Source organism: Phycodurus eques, chromosome 16 (assembly GCF_024500275.1).
Source record: "Phycodurus eques isolate BA_2022a chromosome 16, UOR_Pequ_1.1, whole genome shotgun sequence".
In the NCBI taxonomy this organism is placed as follows: Eukaryota; Metazoa; Chordata; class Actinopteri; order Syngnathiformes; family Syngnathidae; genus Phycodurus; species Phycodurus eques.
The window spans coordinates 14,057,318-14,084,231 of record NC_084540.1 but is presented as its reverse complement, the minus strand read 5'-3'; the positions used below and the strand labels follow the sequence as shown (position 1 = coordinate 14,084,231).

At 42.6% G+C, this 26,914-nt stretch overlaps 1 protein-coding gene across 9 annotated transcripts in view; it reads left to right on the top strand.

Annotated features, from left to right (window-relative positions):
- cacna1aa (calcium channel, voltage-dependent, P/Q type, alpha 1A subunit, a) overlaps positions 1 to 26,914 on the top strand; it is an 83,856-nt gene that overhangs the window by 5,818 nt on the left and 51,124 nt on the right. For all 9 annotated transcript variants that reach the window (XM_061699908.1, XM_061699907.1, XM_061699915.1 and 6 more), the window contains 9 exons: positions 12,024 to 12,129; positions 12,221 to 12,360; positions 18,861 to 18,952; positions 19,888 to 20,040; positions 20,197 to 20,384; positions 23,516 to 23,619; positions 23,761 to 23,876; positions 24,648 to 24,692; positions 25,319 to 25,402. In XM_061699908.1, coding sequence (XP_061555892.1) covers positions 12,024 to 12,129; positions 12,221 to 12,360; positions 18,861 to 18,952; positions 19,888 to 20,040; positions 20,197 to 20,384; positions 23,516 to 23,619; positions 23,761 to 23,876; positions 24,648 to 24,692; positions 25,319 to 25,402 — 1,028 coding nt within the window. The remainder of the gene's footprint in view (positions 1 to 12,023; positions 12,130 to 12,220; positions 12,361 to 18,860; positions 18,953 to 19,887; positions 20,041 to 20,196; positions 20,385 to 23,515; positions 23,620 to 23,760; positions 23,877 to 24,647; positions 24,693 to 25,318; positions 25,403 to 26,914) is intronic.

Sequence of the window (26,914 nt, the reverse complement as noted above, 5' to 3'; positions counted from 1 at the left end):
AACTACATTTTGTGCTCGTGATGTGCAAATCCCTGTTAGACAGGTGTACACAAACACACTTTTAAAGCCTCTGTCCCTTTTGTCCCCCCCTCCATCTCTGATTGATCCGAACTGAGGTTTTGTCGTCACCTCTCACCACTAGCTGCACCTTTTCTCTCTCGCTCCAACCTGATCCGTCATCCTCCCCCCTCCCGCCTTCTCCCCCGTCACCGCTGTCCCGCTCACTCGCCTCCCCACTACATCTTGTCCTTCCTCTAAAGGGCTGCTTTCGCTTTTTTATGATGCTAATTTAAGCGTTGTGGAGGTGTTTTGATCCTGACAGCTGCGAGTCGTGTTTGGTTTGGTGTGTGCGTTACTGCTTGCATGCATGTGTGTTTCCCCTCAAGATTCAATATGCCTAACTCATAGCTTTTGACTGTCTGCTAACAAATGTGGGAATTGATCCATAGCCGAAGTACCCTCAGGCACTGGGGCTCTCTCTCTCACACAGACACACGCATACACGCACACACACACACACACACACACATACACACACACACAGTATCTCACAGAATCTCAAATATATTAAATTTTGTGTATAGAAATTGTGTAGTTTTTTTAGTTTCACAGATTCTAGAAAATATTACATGTGCGTGTTTTTGTAAAATGTGCTTGTGTCCAACTTACAGGTGGTGAACACTGAACGCATTCAAGGGAGACAGGAAAGTAAATTTAGCTCTCTCTATCACTCTCTCTAGCTGTCTATCCGTCTCTCCCAGTCACTGTAAGGAGAACCTCCTTCGATCCATTTTTATCCCAGCTATCAACGGGCAGGAGGCGGGGTACACCCTGAACTGGTTGCCAGCCAATCGCAGGGCACATATAAACAAACAACCATTTGCACTCACATTCACACCTACGGGCAGTTTCAATTAACCTACCAAGCATGTTTTTGGGATGTGGGAGGAAACCGGAGTACCCAGAGAAAACCCACGCAGTCATGGGGAGAACATGCAAACTCCACACAGGCGGGGCCTGGGATTGAACCCCGGTCCTCGGAACTGTGAGACAGACACTCTAACCAGTCGCCCACCGTGCCTATGGAGAACCTATAGAACATAAATAAGTAAGTAAGTAATACAACAGTGATGGAGTGATGTGGTGAGTGGAGGTGGTCCTTGTGATAATACAGGTGGCAAAGTTCTGAAGAAGCTGGAGTTTTGTAGTGACTAGCGGTGGGAGATCAAACAGGAGAGAGTTGCAATATCCCAAGCGGGAAGTGACGAGGCTATGAACAAGGACAGCAGCAGCGTGGGGGGTGAGGGATGGACGGAGGCGATTTCTGTTTTTTAAGTGAAAGTATACAGAATGTTGTTTATGTGTGCTTGGAAGGATAGTGTGCTGTCGAGGAAGACACCCAGATTCTTGACCGAAGGGGAGGGGGAAACAGATGAGTTGTAGAAACTTAGATAAGTTCAGCGAAGGAGCAAGAAGTACATATACCCTTAACACTTACACTAACAGAAAAGGAATCTTAATTCTTGCAGACAATGAAGAGCTCTTGATTTAACTGTAAAGACTATGTTGCATATAAAAATAAAAAACAATACTGAACCTGGGGTCCCCTCCTGGAAGCCGTCACCTTATCGTGGTGGAGGGGTTTGTGTGTCCCAATGATTCTAGAAGCTAAGTTATCTGGGAATTTATGCCCCTGGCAGGGTCACCCATGACAAACAGGTCCTAGGTGAGGGACCAGACCAATCACGGCTCAAAGATCCCTTATGATGACAACAAACTATGGACTCACTTTTCCCTTGCCCTATGGGAGGGGCCATAGGGGTCGGGTGCGGTGCGAGCTGCGCGGTGGCCGAAGGCAGGGACCTTGGCGATCCGATCCCCGGCTACAGAAGCTGGCTCTTGGGACGTGGAATGTCACCTCTCTGGCAGGGAAGGAGCCAGAGCTGGTGTGTGAGGTCGAGAAGTTCTGACTTGATATAGTCGGACTTGCCTCCACACACAGCTTAGGCTCTGGTACCAGTCCTCTCGAGAGGGGTTGGACTCTGTTCCACTCTGGAGTTGCCCACGGTGAGAGGCGCCGAGCAGGTGTGGGTATACTTATTGCCCCCCGGCTCAGCGCCTGTACATTGGGGTTCATCCCGGTGGACGAGAGGGTAGCCTCCTCCCGCCTTCGGGTGGGGGAACGGGTCCTGACTGTTGTTTGTGCCTATGCACCAAACAGCAGTTCAGAGTACCCACCCTTTTTGGAGTCCTTGGAGGGGGTGCTGGAGAGCGCTCCCGCTGGGGACTCCATCATTCTGCTGGGGGACTTCAATGCTCACGTGGGCAATGACAGTGAGAACTGGAAGGGCGTGATTGGGAGGAACGGCCCCCCGATCAGAACCCAAGCAGTGTTCTGTTATTGTTCTGTTACTTCTGTGCTCATCACGGATTGTCCATACCGAACAGCATGTTCAAGCATAAGGGTGTCCACACGTGCACTTGGCACCAGGACACCCTAGGTCGCAGTTCAATGATCGACTTTGTGGTCGTGTCATCGGACTTGTGGCCGCATCTCTTCGACACTCGGGTGAAGAGAGGAGCAGAGCCGTCTACTGATAACCACCTGGTGGTGAGTTGGCTCCAATGGTGGAGGAAGATGTCGGTGCGATGTGGCAGGCCCAAACGTATTGTGAGGGTCTGCTGGGAACGTCTTGCAGAATCCCCTGTCAGAAGAAGTTTCAACCACCACCTCCGACAGAACTTCCGGAGGAGGCGGGGGACATCGAGTCCGAATGGACCATGTTCCGTGCCTCTATTGCTGAGGTGGGCAACTGGAGCTGTGGCCATAAGGTGGTTGGTGCCTGTTGTGGCGACAATTGCCGAACCCGTTGGTGGACACCAACGGTGAGGGAGGCTGTCAAGGTGAAGGAGTCCAATCGGGCCTTTTTGGCCTGTGGGACTCCTGAGGCAGCTGATGGGTACCGGCTGGCCAAGCGGAATGCAGCTTTGATGGTCGCTGAAGCATAAACTCGGGTATGGGAGGAGTCCTGTGAGGCCATGGAGAAAGATTTCTGGACGGCTTCGAAGAAATTCTGGTCCACCATCCGTCATCTCAGGAGGGGGAAGCAGTGCACCATCAACACTGTGTATAGTGGGGATGGGGCGCTGCTGACCTCGACTTTGGGATGTTGTGAGTCGGTGGGGAGAATACTTCGAAGACCTCCTCAATTCCACCGACGCGCCTTTCCATGAAGAAGCAGAGTCTGGGTTCTCTGAGGCGGGCTCTCCTATCTCTGGGGTTGAGGTCACCGAGGTGGTTAAAAAGCTCCTCAGTGGCAAGGCCCGAGGGGTGGATGAGATTCGCCCTGAGTTCCTAAAGGCTCTGGATGTTGTGGGACTGTCCTGGTTGACACACCTCTGCAATATTGCGTGGACATCGGGGAAAGTGCCTCTGGATTGGCAGACTGGGGTGGTGGTCCCCCTTTTTAAGAAGGGGGACCGGATGGTGCCTTCCAACTCCAGGGGGATCACAGTCCTCAGCCTCCCTGGTAAGGTCTATTCAGGGGTGCTGGAGAGGAGGGTCCGTCGGGAAGTCGAATCTCAGATCCAGGAGGAGCAGTGTGGTTTTCGTCGTGGCCATGGAGCAGTGGACCAGCTCTACACCCTCGGCAGGGTGCATAGGAGTTCGCCCAACCAGTCTACAAGTGTTTTGTGGACTTGGAGAAGGCGTTCGACCGTGTCCCTCGGGAAGTCCTGTGGGGGGTGGTACGGGAGTATGCGGTACCGAACCCCCTGATATGGCCTGTTCGGTCCCTGTACGACCGGAGTCAGAGTTTGGTCCGCATATCCGGCAGTAAGTAGGACTCGTTCCCGGTGATGGTTGGACTCCGTCAAGGCTGCTCTTTGTCACCGATTCTGTTCATAACTTTTATGGACAGCATTTCAAGGTGCAGTCGAGGCGTAGAGGGGGTCCGGGTTTGGTGGCCTCAGTTTTGCATCTCTGCTTTTTGCAGATGATGTGGTTCTGTTGGCTTCGTCAAGCCGTGATCTCCAACTCTCACTGGAGCAGTCCGCAGCCGAGTGTGAAGCGGCTGGAATGAGAATCAGCAACTCCAAATCTGATACCATGGTCCTCATTCGGAAAAGGGTGGCGTGCCCTCTCCAGTTCAGGGATGAGATCCTGCCCCAAGTGGAGGAGTTCAAGTATCTTGGGGTCTTGTTCACGAGTGGGGGAAGAATGGAACGGGAGATCGACAGGCGGATCGGTGCAGCGTATGCAGTGATGCAGACTTTGTATCGGTCCGTTGTGGTAAAGAAGGAGCTAAGCCGAAAGGTGAATCTCTCGATTTATCGGGCTATCTACGTTCCTACCCTCACCTATGGTCACGAGCTGTGGGTTGTGACCGAAATATCAAGATCCCGGATACAAGCGGCCGAAAGGTGTTTCCTCCGCAGGGTGTCCGTGCTCTCCCTTAGAGATAGGGTGAGAAGCTCGGTCATCCGGGAGGATCTCAGAGTAGAGCCGCTGCTCCTCCACATCGAAAGGAGCCAGATGAGGTGGCTGGGGCATCTGATTCAGATGCCTCCCGGACGCCTCCATAGTGAGGCGTTCCGGCCACGTCCCACCGGGAGGAGACCTCAGGGACGACCCAGGACATGCTGGAGAGACTACGTCTTTCGGCTGGCCTGGGAACGCCTCGGGATCCCCCTGGAAGAGCTGGATGAAGTGGCTGGGGAGAGGAAAGTCTGGGCGTCCCTGTTAAAGCTACTCCCCCCACGACCCGACATCGGATAAGCGGTAGAAAATGGATGGATGGATGAACCTGAGGTTAATCAGAGGCACTCTAAATGGAGGCAGTTGTGCGTTGACTCCCATTTAACGCGAGTTTGCATGTGACTGGTTAATATTTTTCACTCAAGTTGCGCAGGTTTTATATCACATTAATATGGTGGGAAGAGTTCTTATATTATTTATCTTGGTCATATTTTTAGGTCCCATAAATATGGCATTTGAGCAGTGGTGTGTAGGCTGTAGTGTTTTGTTTTTGTGTTTTTGTGGCTAGTGACGTGGGACAGCTATTTTTGGGGATTGGGAAACGTGACGAGAGAAGAAATAGAGGCACATAGTGTGTGATGGATTGATTTTCTAATTACAGTGTTCTTTGGTCACATGTTGTGGCTGCTACAAGACAAAAATGTGCTAGCACACACACGCACTCTCAGAAAAAGCAGGTAAATACATACGGTTAGCTCAGCACATACTGTCACTCACCATTACCACATAAAGATTATATAAAGAAACATTCTAGACCGAGACTCTGCACACAGCTCACACACATTCCAGTGTCAGCATCTTGTGAAAGTGGCAATTCAGCTGTATTTGGGTGGTGAGAGGGGGTGGCAGTGGCAGGCACAACATATGCAGTACAGAATATACAGGAGGAAGAGAGGAGGGCGCCTGCAAGGACTAAAACACTGATTGATGCTAAATCCTTCTGAGAGAGGCCAAGCAGGGCTAAACTGGCCTTTGGGCACTCCAATTTATTTGGGAAAGTAGTCAAACATGGTTCCAGTGTGCTATGAATGTAAACTCATTACATCTATGTTGGGATTTAAAAAAAATAAAAAAATGCTTTTCTTTTTCTTTGACTATATTATAGACTATAAATACAACCCCAATTCTAATTAATTTGGGACATTGTGTTAAACCTAAATAAAAACAGAATACAATGATTTGCAAATCATGTTCAACTTATATTTAATTGAGTACACTACAAAGACAAGATATTTAATGTTCAAACTGATAAACTTGATTGTTTTTAGCAAATAATCAGTAACTTAGAATTTTATGGCTGCAACACGTTCCAAAAAAGCTGGGAAAGAGTCATGTTTACCACTGTGTTACATCACCTTTTCTTTTAACAACATTCAATAAACGTTTGGGAACTGAGGACACTAATTGTTGAAGCTTTGTAGGAGGAATTCTTTCCCATTCTTGCTTGATGTAGAGCTTCAGCTGTTCAACAGTCCGGGGTCTCTCCGTTGTCGTATTTTACGCTTCATAATGCGCCACACATTTTCAATGAGAGACAGGTCTGCACTGCAGGCATGCCAGTCTACTACCCGGACTCTTACTACGAAGCCATGCTGTTGTAACATGTGCAGAATGTGCTTTGGCATTGTCTTGCTGAAATAAGCAGGGACGTCCATGAAAAAGATGTTGCTTGCATGGCAGCGTCTGTTTCTCCAAAATGTGTATGTACCTTTCAGCATTAATGGTGCCTTCACAGATGTGTAAGTTACCCATGCCATTGGCACTAACACAGCCCCGTACCATCACAGATGCTGGCTGTTGAACTTTGCGTCCATAACAGTCCGGATGGTTCTTTTCCTTTGGCCCGGAGGACACGACGTCCACGATTTCCAAAAACAATTTGAAATGTGGACTTGTCGGATCACAGAACACTTTTCCACTTTGCATCAAAACATCTTCGCTGAGCTCGGGCCCAGAGAAGCCGGCGCCGTTTCTGGGTGTTGTTGATAAATGGTCTTTGCTTTGCATAGTAGAGTTTCAAGTTGCACTTAAGGATGTAGCGCCGAACTGTATTTACTGATATTGGTTTTCTGAAGTGTTCCAGAGCCCATGTGGTGATATCCTTTACACATTGATGTCGTTTTTTGATACAGTGCCGCCTGAGGGATCGAAGGTCACGGGCATTCAATGTTGATTTTCGGCCTTGCTGCTTACATGCAGTGATTTCTCCAGATTCTCTGAAACTTTTGATGATATTATGGACCGTAGATGATGAAATCCCTAAATTCATTGCAATTATATGTTGAGGAACATTGTCCTTAAACTGTTCGACTATTTTCTCACGCACTTGTTCACAATGAGGTGAACCTCGCCCCATCTTTGCTTGTGAATGACTGAGGCATTCAGGGAAGCTCCTTTTATACCCAATCATGGCACCCACCTGTTCCCAATTAGCCTGTGCACCTGTGGGATGTTCCAAACAGGTGTTTGATGAGCATTCCTCAACTTTCTGTCTTTTTTGCCACCTGTCCCAGCTTTCTTGGAACATGTTGCAGCCATAAAATTCTAAGATAATGATTATTTGCTCAAAACAATAAAGTTTATCAGTTTGAACATTAAATATCTTGTCTTTGTAGTGTATTCAATTAAATATAGGTTGAACATGATTTGCAAATCATTGTATTCTGTTTTTATTTATGTTTAACGCAACCTCCCAACTTCATTGGAATTGGGGTTGTATATCTTTCGCTGTGCAAATAACAGCACTGAAATATATTTTTACCCTATTTTTAATAGATAGCTCTGGTCAGAAGAGGCCATTTGCATGTTTATTTCTACTGTCAACATCTAGATATTATGTGTGTACTGTATATAAATGTTAGGCTTTTTCATGTGGTTGTATGTGTAATATACTGTTCATAGAACTGTATATACATATAATAATTGTATACTACTCAGTGACTATGGGTTTTCTCTAATCAACCTCATCTTGAATTCTGGCAGGTGATAGAAGAACAGCAAAAACACCATCATGTGGACAACACAAAATGCAGCGAGTAAAGTAATTCATCCATGTATCTCAGATGATTACATGAATTTGCATTCTTGTAATCAAATTAGTTCTTCTGTGGGAATAGTGACAGCCAAATGAAATGATTTCAGCACCGCCTTGCCAAGATAATAAAGAAACCCGTAAAATGCAACAACAACAAAAAAATGTACATGGTAGTTTGTGTAAGAGCACAAAAAGACCACTCGCTTGTTTAGTTTAATATGAAGGCTGGCACATTCCCAAATGGTAGCAGCTGGTGCGGGCTTCATTGGCAGACTAGTGTTGGGTTGTGTAGTGACGTGGAATCTGTTGTTGGTGTGTATGTGTGTGTGAGCATGCCTGCGTGTGTGTGCGAATGTTTGTGCTAGGATGGCCAAATGATCCTTGAAAGGGGTGCGTGATAATGGGGCAGGACTGTCAAGGTTATTGAAGGGTAGGCCCTTTGAGAAATACAGTGCATGTTATGTAAGGTCTTGCGTATGGATAGCGGTACCTGCTGGTGCACAGGGATGACTATTTAATGGAAATTAGGAATTCCATTGATTTGCCACCCATGTTAAAGGCCAAGGTTATCATGTCAAATATTTTCTACATTAACCATGACCTTCCAACTGTGTTCCTATATTTCACTGGGGAAAAAAATAAACAGAATATACAGATGCATAAAAGATGTTTTCCAAATACATTTAAATGTTCACAGGTCAAAGGCACTCAATAACCTCTGCTAAGCAGACATCACAAACGAATCACAATATTGGATACAGAATTTGTTAAACATGAATAGCATACATTTTATATAACAATCTGAAGTTCCATAACAGGTGTGTGTTAACATGATTATATTTGTGACAGCAAGGAGTCCTTAGATATAAATGCTGCTCTGGGGCTGCTGCTCATCAGAATAGGGATCCTCAACTTCAGTGTAAACAAGCTTCAAATATCTGAGTACCTGAGAAAAAAAAGAAAGTCTAGCACCCCACTCTGAGAAACCTGCAGATGAAGGGGAAGCTAAATAATATGGCTTCAAAACAACCTCCAAGTCATCCAAGGAAAGACTTCAGAAAAAGGTCCAAGTTTCAAAATGACACTGTCAAAGAATGGACCTCAATTTCAAACAGTGCTCTGACAACACAGATTCCCTCTCGGCATTAGGACCAAAGAAAAATATGAACGGTCAAACTGTCAACTGTAAAATGGGTCATTTTCATATACTGTAATTTGATCAATAACGGCAAAGATAAATAATTTTTTCTAATTTTGCAAATTTAAAACAAATCTAAAATAGCAATTATTTGTATGCGATGGTGGTTTTATATATTTAAATGTCTCCCATTCTGAAACAGCCATGCTTAAAAGTCCTATTATCAAAAAGTTATTGATGATGTAATATTTTAGGTGTTCATAGTAAAGGAAATCCTTTTTAACAGAGCAAATGGTGGTGGCCCATTGAAATACACTTCTTTTCATAATGCTAAAGACAAAAGTGCATAACGGTAAAGACAAATAGCTTCGTATATATGTACAGTATGTATGTATTAATGTCTATATGTTTGGATGGATGGATCGATATTGTGTGACAATTCCAATTAGATCTGTTGTCTCTGGAAACCTAGTGACTTTAAGTAACATGCCAGCAAACCTCCGAAAGAACAGCTGTAGTGATGAGATGTGATGAAATGTGTCTTTATCTGACATAATTTGACAAACATGGAACAGTTTCCTACCTTTTCATTACCCATACCCTGGGGAAATAGCTAATGTTCTCATACCCCCTACAGCTCATTTGAAGATGAAGAAAGCGATGTTATTCTAAATATTGAGCAAAAATGTTAAATCAGTGGTAAAATGTATGAAATAAAAAAAATATAATTTGCACACCTCCTGAAATGTTAGCTAGTTATGTCATCCATCCATTTTCTATAGCGCTTATCCTCATTAGGTTCACAGATGTGCTGGGGCCTATCCCAGCTGACTTTGGGCGAGAGGCGGGGTGCACCCTAAACTGGTTGCCAGCCAATGGCAGGGTATAGTTATTTCAATTGAATATAATCTATTGTATGCCTTTATGGTATAAGTATTGGCACACATCTTAATCACTTCTTAGAATCATTGGGACAGAAATGTATTTTTTTTTGTTTTGTTTACTTGTTTGTTTTTAAAGACGCAGTGCTGGTAGGCGTCAGGATGTACGATTTCCAATTGTGCCTTGTGCGCTTTTTGCAACATATGCTCTTGTGGCGTTGCGGAAATGTGTGAAGTGTGCCTAAAGATGGAGTCGTGCAGTGATTACACACGGTGTCACAAGCAGCATAATGTATCGTTTCCCTCCCACTCTCCTGCATATATCCTCCCCCCCCATCCTCCTTTTTACAGTCCGTGTGTGTGTTCTGCCACTAACCTACTTTCCACAAGGCTCAGGAGGAAAAAAAATACCGCAATACTCTCACACCCCTCTGTCTTGCGTTATCCCACATCTGAGCGTTCTTTTTGCTCTTCTCTCTTCCTCTTCTTATCCTCCCTCTTCATCCCCCTTCACTTCCTCTTTTATTCTCCCTTACTCTTTTCAATCACGTCTGTGCCCACAGGTCATTTTCTTTCTCTCTCTTTCATTTTGCTCCCTGTGTACGTTTTCCCCGCTTAATACCTGCTTCTACTCTATTTCTCGTGCTGCCTCTGCATTTGCTGATGCTGCATGTCCTCATTCCCTCTCTCTTTTTAGATATTGGATGGAGATGACATGATAGACATTATTGATGGGCTCAACGAGCCCAGCCAGGGAAAGGTAGAGCGACAGGAAGATGAGATGGACAAATTGTTAGAGGAAAAAGATGACAAAATGAGGAAAAGCAGGAGTGAGGTAGTTTGGGGATTTTGAGGCAGAGGAGGATCAACATGACAAAGGAAAATACTGAGGGAGAGCAGTGACGTTAAGAAAAATGTGTGCTTGTTTGCATCATCATGAACATTTTCGGGGGGCTTCCTTGTCTCTTCTTGATGAGACATCTCTAAGGCCTACCACATTCCCATTATAATGTAAATGCTTCCACACGTACCCGCACTGACACACTGTGGGGAAGTAAAACAGCAAGAAAAGTTATAGAGAAAGCATCTCATCACCCTCACTCTCAAATCTTTCCTTGCTTTGAGTCACTGCTATATTTAGCCGTGAGAAAGGCACAGGAAGCAATTCATTATTGAAGGTTTATGGCAAAGTGAGAGTCATTTATTCATGTGCTGGATTTTGTGTGTGTGTTTGTGTGTGTGTGTGTAGGATTGTGTGTGTGTGTGTGTGTGTGTGTGCATACTTGTCAGGATAAAGGTGGAGATTATAATACTAAAAGGTTTCAAACACACTGTATCTTCCGTTTTCCCACTTTAGTTAGCTACAAAATGCACACACACACACACACACAGACACAGACACAACACTTGCACTTGCACACATTTACTGCGGGCCAGTTGAGCTAATTGGGTGGAAACCCGAGCGAGCGTCCCAGTGATGTGTGCCTGTTAAGGGCCGTCAAACACATCATAGGCTCGGACCAGACTATGAACACCTGGAGCGGCTTCTCAGGTACCTCTTGAATCGGAAATGGAGGGAAAGACACACAAATGTACACAACGTGTCTATAGCCCACACGTGAACGCAAACACATGCAGGTTCAGACATACAGAATACCGCGTATGCACATACACGCATATGATTTATGCTTCCATAAATAGCTTCCTCCAGCCTGCTACTATGGGAATAGCTGCTCGCAACGGAGGTGAGCAAATAGGAAAGAGGTAAAGAAGAAGTAGAGATGAATAGAAAACAATAAGTCAAACCAATTGCTTGATCATGTACACCTTTAACAGTTTTGTAACATATACACTCAGTGACCACAGCATTAGGTACACATGCACATCTTAAAAAAACAAAAAATACAGCAGAAGATTATCCCTTATGTAGATTGGGTACCTCATGTTGAGCCCTATGAGTTTCTATTGTGATATTGTGCCGAGCAAAGCATTCTTCTCACCAACAGCTAAAGCAGCAGTATCAACAGTGTGAGAGAATGCGTGTTCGAAAGCGATCATGACAAACACAATTAATGTCTTTCTTCTTATTTCACCATCTCTCTCTACCTGTCTCTCTCTTTCTGACTCGCATTAAGACGTTACGTACACAGAGCCAACTGGTGATGTCACGATAAATCTCAGTGCACGGGCATGCTGGTGTGCCTGTGTGGATGTGTGTCTGTGTGCGTGTGTGTTGTCAAATATCAGTCAATGCAATTCATGCATGATGAATCAGATAAATTAGTATATCCCAAATAAATTCAAGTACATATCAATGGTGGTAAACATATCTTTGTATGACAAAATCAGGATTTATGGTTCGATACATAAAGAATAGTTCTACTTTAAATGTATGTTGGGCATTATTGTTTTTCCTTAACTGACTTTGCCCACTCCATTTGAGTGGATGATTCTCGCCACCATCATTGCCAACTGCATCGTCCTGGCCCTGGAACAACATTTGCCCGACGGTGACAAGACCCCACTGTCTGGACGTCTGGTAAAGCAGATGCAAATGATACATTGTACAATTTAACAGTCCTATCTATCTTCTTTCCTTAACTTGGCTGATGTGTTCTTTCTCTCCTCAGGACGCTACAGAGATGTATTTCATTGGCATCTTCTGTTTTGAATCTGGTATAAAGATCCTGGCTCTGGGGTTTGCCTTCCACAAGAACTCGTACCTGAGGAATGGATGGAATGTCATGGACTTTGTGGTGGTGCTCACAGGGTAAGTGAGAAGCGGATTACTGACTGTAAATGTATCAAACACATACATATATTTGCACGATGTTACAAAAACATGAGGTCAGGATCCGCTGTCATGTCTTTTACAGCGTGTTGTGTGTGTTACTGCAAGTGCCCTTTCCTCTAATGAATGGCCCCATCCTGAGCAAGGCAGCAGTCAGATCACAGAGCAGATCCGCAGGCAGCCAGAAGCCTGGGTAGTGAACAAATGCCACAAGAATATAGTGCACGCATAGTGGGTGTAGGGGGGAGCGGTCTCAGAGGGAAGACAAGCAGGTGAAGGAGGGTTGCAGGAAACCAAACAAACAGGACTAAAAATGCACACAAGCCTGCAAATTATTTTTTATTTTTTTGCTGTTTATTGTTTGGTCACTTGACTCAACATACAGTCACAATGTCAAAATGTAAGTGCCAAATCCCTGAACTTTGCAGCTTGATATGTTGATGCGCTAGCAAGTATGTGTGCAAAGGTCTTGGGCCACCATAAGGTAGACTGTTAGCAAAAGTGGGGGGAAAGTAGAGAGGCAGTATTCACGTCTGTTTGTTGGCCACTACCTGGTTTAATGAGGATTTCCTAACCTACGGGCAGTACCAGTGTAGTTATGGAGGTAAACAGTTAAAAAAATAAATGCCCATATCCACACATTTATCCAGAGCCCCACCCATAAAGAATGAGTTCGCCTTGGACTTTGCCCCACTCCTCTACAAACTTTCATTATTATTATTATTATGTTTTTGTTTTTGTTGGGGTTTTGTTTATATAATCCTGCAAAATGTACTGTTCTAAAGCAACAACTTAGCATACTTACACTTTTACACGGTAGTCTACATAAAACGTGTTCATGTTTACTGGACATGCACAAGCTTAATGTCTAATGCTCTTTTTCCGGTTCAAACTTTTTCATTGTCACTCATTTGCATACACATTCTCATTCAGGTAGGGTGTCTTTATGCTTTAAAGAAGATCAATCATAAGGCCAAGCTCATCCCAGAATAAGGTACTGAAAACAAGTCTCAGTGAGTTGTATACAGAGGTGGGTTGAGTATTGTACCTCAAGTAAAGTACTGTTAATTTAGAATAGTATGACAAAAGGGAAAGTAAAAAAAGTAGCCCTCCTAATAACTACTCGAGTTAAAGTACTCAGTGAAAAAAAGCTATTCAAGTGCTGAGCACCAGATGAGAAACATCAGATTTTTTTTTTAAATCAGAACATGACCGTCAAATGGACAAAAATATAAAAACGGAATGTGCAGAAATATCACTTTAACTAAAATAATAATTATGAAATATACACAAAATACCAAATTTGGCAAAAAAACATTTTCAACATTTAGAACACTTTTGATCTCAATTTTTAACATATCTGTTTGTTGGTACTTACCACTAGCCTGCTCGCTATTAAATGCTCATTAACAGTGTAGGTGAAGTTTTAAAGTAAAATTTTTAACAGTCTTAGAATAAATTAATCAATGTTAATAGTGAAATGTATAGGCGATAAAACACTGCATCTTCACTTGAATGACGAAATGCGTAATGAGTTGCATCACCCATTTTAACGTGCTGACATTCTTTGAATGTGCGTACAATCACTTATTGTAAATTCCAATGTACAGTAAATTTTCCGTATACTGTTTATCTGTTAACCAAATACATATACATTACTGCAGCATAGATATATGCAAGTATATACTGTATTTGTAGAATTAATCCTTTGATGCTCACTGACCTGTGTTCCTATGAGGTACGCACATACACACCTTTATGCGGCTCTCACGAGTGTGTTTTTAGCAGCACAGCTCCTTTGAACATGAAAGGCGCTTGGCCTTTCCGTCCATCTCTGGCCCAAAGCTTTGATAACACACTGACCGCTGTGCACAGACAAAACGTGTGCAATTTCCACTTCAAACATTCCTTTCCATTTCCTAGGCACCTATTGTGGACTTGCGGCCGCTCTCTTTACAGACATTCAAAGACAAACACACTTTAACATGACTTTAATTAGATTGGCTGTCCACACTACAACCTTATTGGATGGTGGTGTGATTTGTGTGCAACTGTGTTTCTGTGCCCAAATGTGTGTGTGTGTGTGTGTGTGTATGTGTGCGTGTTGACCTGCGTATTGTAGTAAATTGCCTGAGTGATTTGGCGCTTGGAATACGCTTGTTGTTTTTATGCCCACTATCGATTATTGGTCCAATTACACTTACTTTACAACCATGCTTACAGTGCATCTCTGCAACCTTCAGCTCATTTTATATACAACTGATGAATGAAGGAAAGGAAAAGGGAAAAAAACAAGCATCCTTCCAATTAATTAATAAAAGAAAAAGTGAAAATAAATTGAAACCTTTTCCTTTTAGTGACTATAAGGAGAAGAATGAGTGAACTGTAGTCCCTATCACCCATACTCATTGTTTGAGGGTGGTATGAATATAACATTAGAGAGCATTTTGGATAATGACCATCATAACAACAGCAAAAAGATAAGTGGAGAGTGTATTTGGTCAGCCTTGTAGACACAACTAATTAGCCTCATTTAGCTGAAGTCAGCAAGAACACAGATGGCAAGTGGGCACGTAAGATTATGTTTTTATAATGTGTTACATTCCCGTGAGTAGGGGCAGTGGGAAGAGCAAAAGTGCTTAACATTACTCAAAATAATGAGGGTCCCTCTTAAAAATGGCTGGATTGCACACTGTTTGTGTGTTTCAAGGTGTATTGTAGACAGCCTGTGATCATCATCGGATGTTTACTATTTGTTATAATACTTTTATTTAATGACCTACCTTTCATAGCGCATTTGGGAAAATTATTCACACCCAATATGTTTGATATCCCACCGCTTCTGTTTGTTCTGCTGTTGCGTGCGTGTATGTGTCTCATACATTGCGTTTCTATATTAAGTATATTGTAAGTTGTTGATGCACAAAAAGATAGAGGGGAAAACTCCTCCTTTGGCTCTGTTACCAAGGTGATACAGAGATTCTATCAATGAGCCAATGTTGCTGTTGCCATGGAAACACTTATGAATAAGAAAGGCCAGAGTAACCGTGGAGACGGTGTGAATGAGGAAGTGCCTCATCGACCTGACAGTGTTTGTCATAGCAGACACTGCTTATTAAATGGCACTATGCTTTATCATTCGTTAGATAAAAAAAATAAATGAAAAATGAACATATTTTATAGTTATAAATGTAAATGTTGTAAGATTTACAACATTGGGGGATAGACAGTTGAAAATGCTAGCTACTTTAGCATGATCTTAGAGGCGAATTCTCACTGCGGCATCTGAATTTACTGTCCAACATTCTCTGTTGTGAGTGACAAGCTCTTAAATTATGGGATGTCAGTGCTTGCAAGGCAGCTGCTCCTTTGTGCTGCCACAGTATCAAACCCACTGGGGCTCATGTGTCATTGCATTTCCCTTACCACTCCGCAATGAATCTCTTTGGAAAGTAACTTCACTGCATTAAGCCTATTTTACTGTGCACAAAACTACAATTAGTAATTATAAATTACGATTTCCTACTAAGCATGTTCCAGTACTCTGACTCCTCAATTACAATGTCTGAATTACATTTAAAAACAAGGCCATTGGCTACTTTAATGTGTCCCTTTTTCTATATGTGCATATGCTTCAATAGGGTGACCACACCACTGGGATTTAGATTTTCAAATTGTCTGTAATTTCATTATTTCAGCCACTTTTTTTCAGTTTCATCATAAAGATTACCCTCCACAACCATTTAAGGCAGGGGTGTCCAAACATTTTCTTCCAAGGGCCACATACAGAAAAATCAATGGATGATTTTGACTTTAATTTATAAAACACACTAAAATAAGGTCACCCCCCTTGAAAGTGTAAATCCTCTTCCTGCCTTTGGGGGGGTTGATATAGATTTTCAAGTGCATCTGCCTCAACATTTTATTTTAGGGCTACAGGAGGGGGAAAATTCAAGTATGAAGGGTACAGAACCAATTCATTGAAGGACATTTCAATGTATAAAACCCCTTAAGGTACAATGATGCACTTTTTATTCAGTCAGTGTACATAGTGGTGAGAGTACTTGCTCCGTGACCGGACCAGGATGCTTTCAGTTTCACAACAGCCTCCTATGATGAGTTGATGTCACACAATGTCATTCCAAGGGCTCTATAGCCACCACGCGTGATGACGTGCCTCCAGTAGGTACCACGGGAGAGGGCTTTCTAGTCACCACAATGCAGTGTTGAAAGCGACACCTCAGGAGCACCCAAACGTCTGAATCAGCCAGGAGACCTGACTTAAAGTCATGACGTAGTCATGACTATAAGTCATGACGTGCTTTGCGAAGAAAACTCCATCGACTTCGCTGTGGACCCTCACCATGACGAATACAGGAAGAACCGCTCCACTGATGATACCAGGAGAGCAAGAACGCCTATGTCCGCCTGCTGTTCCTGCGTTTCACCTCGGCCTTCAACACCCTCATTCCACAGACCCTGGTGCAAAAGAGGAAGAGGAAGGCACTACAAAAGATGATAAAGGAAATTATAAAGGAAATTGTGGGGGTCAGCCTCCCCACCACTACAGACATCTTCACCAGCAGGTGCAGAAAGAGGGCTCTCTGCATCATCAAAGACTCAACACGCTCTTCCATCTGCTCCCCTCGTGCAGGAGGCTACGGCGCACCAGGCTGAGGAACACCTTCTTTCCGGAAGCATTTGTACCTTTGCGCACATTCACAACTGCAAATAAGTATTTCTATCTTTTTATCTTGTCTTATTTGATCTAATTTCTTATTTCTATTTACAACCCCAATTCCAATGAAGTTGGGACGTTGTGTTAAACATAAATAAAAACAGAATACAATTATTTGCAAATCATGTTCAACCTATATTTAATTGAATACCCTACTACGTCAGTCCATCTTCGCTGAGCTCGGGCCCAGAGAAGCAGACGGCGTTTCTGCGTGTTGTTGATAAATGGCTTTTGCTTTGCATAGTAGAGTTTCAAGTTGCATTTACAGATGTAGCGCCGAACTGTGTTTACTGACATTGGTTTTCTGAAGTGTTCCTGAGCCTATGTGGTGATATCCTTTACACATTGATGTCAGTTTTTGATGCAGTGCCGCCTGAGGGATCGAAGGTCACGGGCACTCAATGTTGGTTTTCGGCCTTGCTGCTTACATGCAGTGATTGCTCCAGATTCTCTGAACCTTTTGATGATATTATGGACCGTAGATGATGAAATCCCTAAATTCCTTGCAATTGTACGTTGAGGAACATTGTCCTTAAACTGTTCGACTATTTTCTCATGCACTTGTTTACAAAGAGGTGAACCTCGCCCCATCTTTGCTTGTGAATGATTGAGCAATTCAGGGAAGCTCCTATTATACCCAATCATGGCACCCATCTGTTCCCAACTAGCCTGTTCATCTGTGGGATGTTCCAAAAAGGTGTTTGATGAACATTCCTCAACTTTCTCAGTATTTTTTGGCACCTGTCCCAGCTTTTTTGGAACGTGTTGCAGCCATAGAATTCCAAGTTAATGATTATTTGCTCAAAACAATCAAGTTTATCAGTTTGAATATTAAATATCTTGTATTTGTTGTATATTCAATTAAATATAGGTTGTACATGATTTGCAAATCGTTAAATTCTGCTTTTATTTATGTTTAATACAACGTCCCGACTTCATTGGAATTGTGGTTGTATATTTCACAAGTCTTGAGACCCATTCAGCTAATCTGAGACCTTGGGTATCAAATATTGTGCCATATCATATGTAAATGTATGTTGTTATGACAATTAAAGTCCTTGAATCATTGAATACTAGATCCTGTATGTTACTTGCTGTTTCCAAGGAGAGCAGTCTGATTTGAGGTCTGCAGTGATTAAGGCTCTGCTGTGTCACTGGCACAGAAGAAAGCGGAAATGTGTCAAAGTGACAGAATGAAAAAGAAAGAGGGAGAAGTGAGAAGGAGGGATGATTCACTCTGTGCATCAGACGAGGGACTGACTGGAGGTCTGGCGGCACAGGGGAACATCTTTAGACTCTCCACACACGCACATGCACACACACCATCTTGTTTACCATTCTTGAATTGGCTTTCATTCTCTAACGCCACATCAGTTTCTCCCCATTCTGAAAACACTTTGAATGCACTAAGAATAATTTAAAAAATAAAAAAATAGACCGAAATGTACGAGTCAGCATCTCTCATTTTCCCTTCCGTCATGCCGATACGAAACACCGGCTCCCCAACCCATCCCTCCCTCGCCCTGATACACTTCGCCGTCCGGCTTCACTTGTCACCGCTATTGATCAACTCAGCTTCTGCAGGATTTACATACAATGTGTCTGCAGTTCATTGTAATGACGCAAAGTGTGTTTGTGTTTCTGGAGAAGTATTCGTGCAATGTGTTCAGAAAGGAAAGTATAACAACCTCGACAAGCTTAAACATTGATTGCCCCTTTGCATTTGTCCCATTCTCATTAGGATTCTGTCCACTGTGGGCTCAGATTTTGACCTGCGGACCCTCAGAGCTGTTCGAGTTTTGAGGCCCCTCAAACTGGTGTCTGGTATTCCCAGTAAGTTGTTGCATTTAAATGAACTGTGTTGCATTTTTTTTTCCTGTTACAATTTCTTGTCCCAAAATTGAAAAAACAGCTGTGAAATGAAAGTTCTATTTGGAGATTTAAAAATAGCTCAGAGAAGCGTTTTGAATCAAGGTTTTATTCAGCTTCTTTGTTGTTCTGCATGATGCACCCAACTAAAGTGGTTCTCCTGTGCACTCTGCTTTTTATTTTTTATTTTACAGTTATTGCGGCAGTCGTGTTCCAGCAGCACTGCATAGCTATTTATACCCTACATCTCCACTACGGACCTCAACATACATGTCACGCCGCACCAATTAAAAAAAAAAATTCAAATATAGTCACATTTTTGTGTGTGTGTGTGGTTACCTATTAAAATAAAAACTGAAAGCTTAGATATTAGAGGTACATGCTTTTCATTAGATGGTGATGGTATTTTTCTTTTTAAAATTTTTTTTTATAGCAGAGCAAAACTAGCAAAATCAAGTATAGATTGTGAGTGTGCATCTTGATCAATCATATTTCTAACCAAAGCCGTAAAGCCCAGTAAAATCTTAAAAAATGTCTTCAGAGTGTATGAAATGTGCTCAAATGGATTTTGTAACCATGTCAGCTGTCTTTGAATGTTCCAAAATGTTGGACACAGCGTTGTACTTCCTCAGCTGGGTCTTGCAAAAAGACCCAGCTGGGTCTTCCTCAGCTGGGTCTTGCAAAAAATTAAACCCAAGATGAAACAGATGAATCGGAATACTAAATTAAAACATTGGAAGATGCAATTCAGCGCAGATGGTCTTTTTAACTAATCCACTTAAGTCGTAATATTGGAAATTCCAATTATTTAGTCAAGAACTTTATTTCGAAAATGCTGTTTTAACGTTAATAGAAGTTGCAGAAATATGCACTTGTGGTTTCTACACTCCGCCTTTTAGGCCTACAGGTGGTGCTCAAATCCATCATGAAGGCCATGATTCCTCTGCTACAAATTGGCCTCCTGCTTTTCTTCGCCATTCTCATGTTCGCCATCATCGGCTTGGAGTTTTACATGGGCAAATTCCACAAAACCTGCTTTGACAATCACACAGGTACAGGAAATGAATATTATGGGTGTAGGATTTTGACCAACATCAGATTGCTCTTATGTCTAGCTATTATGATATCCATCCACTGAATTAATATAAAGAAATATGCCATATTTACATGTTGTTGTGAGACATCTCTCAACTTATGCCTTCTGCCAGGGGAGATCCGAGAAGAGTTCCCATGTGGGACGGAACCCCCGTCGCGATTGTGTCCAGAGGGTACCACGTGTCGAAAGTACTGGCTCGGTCCAAACTATGGCATCACCCAGTTTGACAACATCCTTTTTGCTATCCTCACCGTCTTCCAGTGTATCACAATGGAGGGCTGGACTGAACTGCTGTACTATGTAAGTGAAGAAGTGAAGTGAAGAATTACACATTTCTTTCATTCTTCTAAGATATTACTCCATTTTTGGAATCAGGACCTTAAAGGTGTTGACTGCATGTGAGTTGAATGTGAATTTCCTTCATGGTCACCATAGCCTTGCTGCGGTTGACTCCCTTTATTTCTACATCAGCAGTGCTTGTCACAAGATGGGCTGCATCAGCACAGCCAGTCACCTGCAGCAGATTATCAATATGTGTTTGGTTATCATTTAAAAAACGGTTTATGTTTCGTTTTAGTTTTTCAGAGAACAATGGCTGTTTTTCAAAATTGTTTAAAGGACACATTAAATGCGTTTTCTCCCACAATTTAAAACAGTCTTCAGGAGGCCTTCACAAAACTAGTGTATTTTTACGGCAAATAAATTACACAAAGGTGGACGGTACTAATTAGGTGACTTCTGAAGGCAATTGATTGCACTGGATTGTATTTAGGGTATCAAAGTACAGGGGCTGAAAACAAAGCTCACCACACTTTTTAGATTTATACTTCATTAAAATGTTGAAAACAGTATAATTTTCATTGCACGTCACAACTATGTGCCACATTCTGTTGTTCTATAACATCCATCCATCCATTTTCTGAGCCGCTTCTCCTCACTAGGGTCGCGGGCGTGCTGGAACCCCGGTCCTCAGAACTCTGAGGCTGACGCTCTAACCAGTTGTCCACCGTGCCGCTCTATAACATAAAATCTGAAATAAATACATTCAAGTTTGTGATTGTAAGGTCACAAAATGTGAACAAATTGCAAGGTGCATGAATACTTTTTCAAGGCACTGTATACTCCTCCCAGAAAGCGCAAAATCAGCAATTTGGCAGAAGCAATCCTGGGTGCGCACAGTTTGTCGATCACCTTCCACATATGTTTGTGTGAGCAATAAAATGTGCGCTCGTCTTTGCACACGCTAACCTTTAGTAAATCAGGGCCATAGAATACCTACTATTCGATATTTATTCTCTGGACATGACCAGTCGTACCTGTAGTAGCAGGTCTTCTGAATTTGTTTCCATGTGTTTCCAAAGCGCGGCACGGCGGCCTATCAGTTCGGTTTCCTCCCACATCCCAAAAACATGCATGGTAGGTTAATTGACAACTCTAAATTGTCCGTAGGTGTGAATGTGAGTGCGAATGGCTGTTTGGTTATATGTGCCCTGCGATTGGCTGGCAACCAGTTCAGGGTGTACCCCGCCTCCTGCCCGATGATAGCTGGGATAGGCTCCAGCACGCCCGCGACCCTAGTGAGGAGAAAATGGATGGATGTGTTTCCAAAGCTTGACTGACAGCTTGTCATCCAATCCTATCCATCCATTTTCTGAGCCGCTTCTCCTTAGCCGCTTCGGGCAAATTAGAGTCTTCAATTAACCTACCATGCATGTTTTTGGGATGTGGGAGGAAACCGGAGTGCCCGGAGAAAACCCACGCAGCCGGGGCCGGGGATTGAACCCCGGTCCTCAGAACTGTGAGGCTGACGCTCTAACCAGTCGGCCACCATGCAGCCCCAATCCTATCCTCACTGTGGATAGGATTGGATATGGATATGAGAGGATTGGATATGGATATGGATATGAGAGGAAGTTTTATAAATGTTGGAAATGTAATACCAATGTTATTTTTCCTTTTTTATACTCCAATTTCCAGTATTTCATTATATGTCCTCTCTTATATCGTGCTGTCCCTTTCACGCGATGTCTCTCCCTGTGTCCCTCATTCCCGGTGCTGCTCTATATTTAAAAGGGCCTGTTCAGCCAGAGTTATTCTTGCAGCTGCTGGGGAGAGAAGTGATAAAAGTTTAATGGTAGAAAAAAAGGGTTTGCGGTACATTGGGTACACAGCAGCCATGCCAGTTTCCGAATAGGCAGAAGGAAAGGATGAGACGAGGCAAGGCAGGGGGCTATTAGGGCAATAACCCATTGTGGCGAAGAAGGGAGCAGGACTAGAGGTAGGCTCAGGAAGGGGATGTTGATCAGTGAGAGTGACAAAGGCTTTGAAAGATCACAAGAAAGGAAGGAAAGATGGTGGGAATTCAAGTAGAAAAGATTGCAGGAAATAATGGATGACTAAACAGGACACAGGACGTCAGTAGGAGAAATATTTTCCATTGAGGCTTGCAAAAGTCAGCAAATCAAAAAAGTAAACAATATGGAACTATCTCCTTTAGACATTTCACAATGATGATACATGAATGACACAGATGTTTTAGTTTTTTTGAGTTTGCTGTCACATGCTTCAAAATGTCTCATTCAAGCAAAAATGGTTGAGAGTTGAGTTTCATTTTCAGGGCACAAGAACCTCCACCAAGGCTCAACAATCCTGATTATGATCATTACTAAATTCTACTCCTTCATATAACTGCCTCCTTCATTTACCTCCATGTATTCATCCATCCATCCATCCATCCATTTTCTGAGCCGCTTCTCCTCACTAGGGTCGTGGGCGTGCTGGAACCGATCCCAGTTATCATCGGGCAGGAGGCGGGGTACACCCTGAACTGGTTGCCAGCCAATCGCAGGGCACATATAACCAAACAGCCATTAGCACTCACATTCACACCTAGGGGCAATTTAGAGGCTTCAATGAACCTACCATGCATGTTTTTGGGATGTGGGAGGAAACCGGAGTGCCCGGAGAAAACCCACACAGGCACGGGGAGAACATGCAAACTCCACACAGGCGGGGCCGGGGATTGAACCCCGGTCCTCAGAACTGTGAGACAGACGCTCTAACCAGTCTTCCACCGTGCCGCCTCAATGTATTCATTAAGTTCTAAATGATTCAACAATAATGTGGGAAAATTTTTAAAATAAAACCAAAAAAACACTGTAAAAACGATGTAAAAGTAGGTAAAACTACTTCTGGACATGCCTCTTCGTTCTAATCCACATAAAAAAATTATTGGGATGATGGAATCTTCCATTCCAAATTCCCCATCCCTCCACAACATTGTTGCAGAAATTAGTTTTTGAGTAATCCTGCAAACTAACACACAAATACGGGGATGAAAACGAAGAAGATAATTGTTATTAAAGTGACATTGTCTTTGCATCACCTCTGATGGTGTGTGTGTGTGTGTGTGTGTGTGTGTGTGTTCCCAGAGCAACGATGCCTCAGGGAGCGCATGGAACTGGATGTATTTCATCCCCCTTATTATCATTGGCTCCTTCTTCATGCTCAACTTGGTGCTGGGTGTGCTGTCAGGGTAAGGATCTGGGAGAAATGCATGTTACTGGCAAAAACAAAACAAAAAAAAACGATATATATTGTATATATTGTTGTATTTGAAATAATTCACACCAAAACATCAGATTGAATTGTTTTATCTGCATGTATATCCTCACAGGGAGTTTGCCAAAGAGAGGGAGCGAGTGGAAAACAGAAGTGAGTTCCTGAAGCTGAGGAGGCAGCAGCAGATTGAAAGGGAACTCAATGGTTACTTGGAGTGGATCTGCAAAGCTGGTAAATAGATGTACTGTATTGTAGCTCTTCATATACACAACAATGATTTGAAATATTGAAACTTCTTTTTTTTTTTTTTGGAATATACACTTACCGTCCATTCCATTAGCTACGCCCACACAAAACATATTGTTTCATTAACACATCCAAGAACTGGGTTTGTTGGTGACCCCAGTTTTTAGTTTTTGAACATTATAAACGGTAAAGAAAATGGATGTATGGATATTGTCACAGTTTTATTCTGAGGTGTATTTTGATTTTTGTGACTTCATCACCTTCCAGTCACAATTCCAATGTAAAGCTTTTTATATTGACAATGTTAAACATCTTGTTCACCTCATTGATGCCTGTCGTTGCCTGCGGTTAACTTTCACCCGTGGCCTTGTAAGTGTAAAGCATGGGGTGGGGGCGTGCAGGACAGATGCAGAGAGAAGATGACGGAGGCTTGTGCGGTGCAAATTGAGGACAGAGCTTTGATCTTCTTCAATAGAGAAGCAACATCAAAATAAGTCGCATATTAAAATAAAAGAAGGGGTGAAATCAAAGGTGCGACCCAAAATGTATTCTCAGGTGCACTGGCAATAGAAAAGACTGACTGAATCAAAGTGAACTGTCAAGAAACTGTATTCACTTTTTTTTTTTTAATTCTTACAACAATACTGTAAGGACTTGTGGCCATTGTATGTAAATAAATATATTTAAGTGCCTTTATTGTAAAATGCATCAATGACAAGTATCTGTTCCTTTCTTTCTTTATTTATTTTTTTGCAGAAGAGGTTCTCTTGGCAGATGATGAAAATGAAAATGATTATGACGGTAGGAATTCTTTCTACTGTTCTTGTATGTGGTTGTCTATGTTGTTATACAAATTACTTCTACTGTAGAAAGAAAAGTGTATGGATGCTGTGAGATGCTGTCACCCAGACAAAATGCCAAACAAAGAAATTCATAAAGGACTGTTATCGTGGTACAACATCACAGCATATCATACCAATCCGCATATCATGCAAATATAATTCGCCAGTGGTTGTGAGAAGTATAACATTTTCATGAGCGCAATCTCATTGTATTTTTAGTACGTTTCTGGTCATCACCATTGATTTTCTTTGGAAAAAAAGTCAAAAATCTTCTAGTATTGGTGTTTGGGTGATAGTTTATAATGCTCCTGTCCCAAAAATTTGGCGACACAAACTTTGTTCTCTAATTAAGTGGAAATCCAGTGAGAGCTAATATTACACACACACACACACACACACACACACACACACACACACACACACACACACACACACACACACACACACACACACACACACACACACAAAACACGGATTGTCTGAATGCTTGATTCTCAGGATTCATCGGTTTGATTCTTAGCATTCACGAAGTGAACTGAATGCAGATTGTTTGATTCCATATGGACTGCTGCTTTCTGCTTCCAGGCTCCCGCAGGAGAGCCACCAAGAACCACAAGAGCAAAGCTGAGCTTCTAAACCCAGAGGAGGGGGAGGGAGACCTGGCAGTTGGTGAGACAACGCACACGCACACACCTATAAACACACACACACGCATATTCAAACCACTGGTACAGTACGTACAGATGCTATCTTGCATATCAGCATTACCTGACCCTTCTCTCCTTGTCTCTCCTTCATTCTCCTCTTTGCTGATATGAATTGCTCCTCTCCTGTTACCCTTCCCTTTCTTTCTTCACCCCCTCATCGACAAGGCATGTTTTTAGACCATATAAACATATTAGTTATCCTCCTCCATCTGTCCATTCATTCATTGATGAATATCGAAGGAAACATTGTCACTAGCTGATATTTACGAATTGGATGGAAAAAAAGCATGTTTATTTTTAAAATTTTTACCAACATACAAATAAATACTTAAAGATTTATCTGTTCCAGCATAGACGACCTCCACTTTTTTTAGATTTTGAAACAATTATAACCCATTGGGCATAGAAGATAATGGAAACGGAATTAATCCAAACTGAACTGTTGCAATACGACTACTACTAATAATATTAATAACACACATAGCGTGTTTCTCATTTTTGTACAAACTCAATAACCTTCAGCTGTTATTAACTGTAAAGAATTTCCCCTATGTAAAATTGTAAGCTTAAAGGTGCCATATTTTACCGAAACATGTTTTTCTAGTATTTGGGATGTAATATTGGCTGTATGGTGCCACACTAAACGTGAAATATGACTTAAAATGGTCCACGCATTCCTGAGTTCCAGACATTTTTCTGCAGAGAGGCCTGAAATCAGGTTATTGAAATTTCTCGAGCTTATCTATGTCAATAGTGAAGATCTTCACCTGCCTTTCCGCCCCTCAGTCAGTGCTGTCAACATAACAAACGTATGCTCTCATTAGTGGGTCTTCAACACGGAGGTAACCATTGAGAAGAAAGGGACGGTCCTAGCCAAATATGGATAAAGCGGATACAAAACTGGGTGAAACAGAAGTAGCTTTCAGAGGGGACTTTTCTGGACACTGGTAGGACAAAACCAAGGTGTTTATTTAAATGAAATTGACACTTTTATACTAAGTCAATGATAGAGAGTCACTCTATGGAGGTCTAAATAGCAAAAATATGGAACTTTTAAAACAAATTAACAACTTTCATTTTAATACTTCAATAAGGGTAAAACAATCCAACACTAACTGTAATGAGAAAAAAAATATCTATTTATCTATTTATAAATCTATTTGACTGCTGAATAGATGATATCCATCCATCCATTTTCTGAGCCGCTTCTACTCACAACTCACGGGAGTGCTGGAGCCGATCCCAGCTATCATTGGCCAGGAGGCGGGGTACACCCTGAACTGGTTGCCAGCCAATCGCAGGGCACATACAAACAAACAACCATTCACACTCACATTCACACCTACGGGCAAATTAGAGTCTTCAATTAACCTACCATGCATGTTTTTGGGATGTGGGAGGAAACCGGAGTGCCCGGAGAGAACCCACGCAGCCGGGGCCGGGGATTTAACCCCGGTCCTCAGAACTGTGAGGC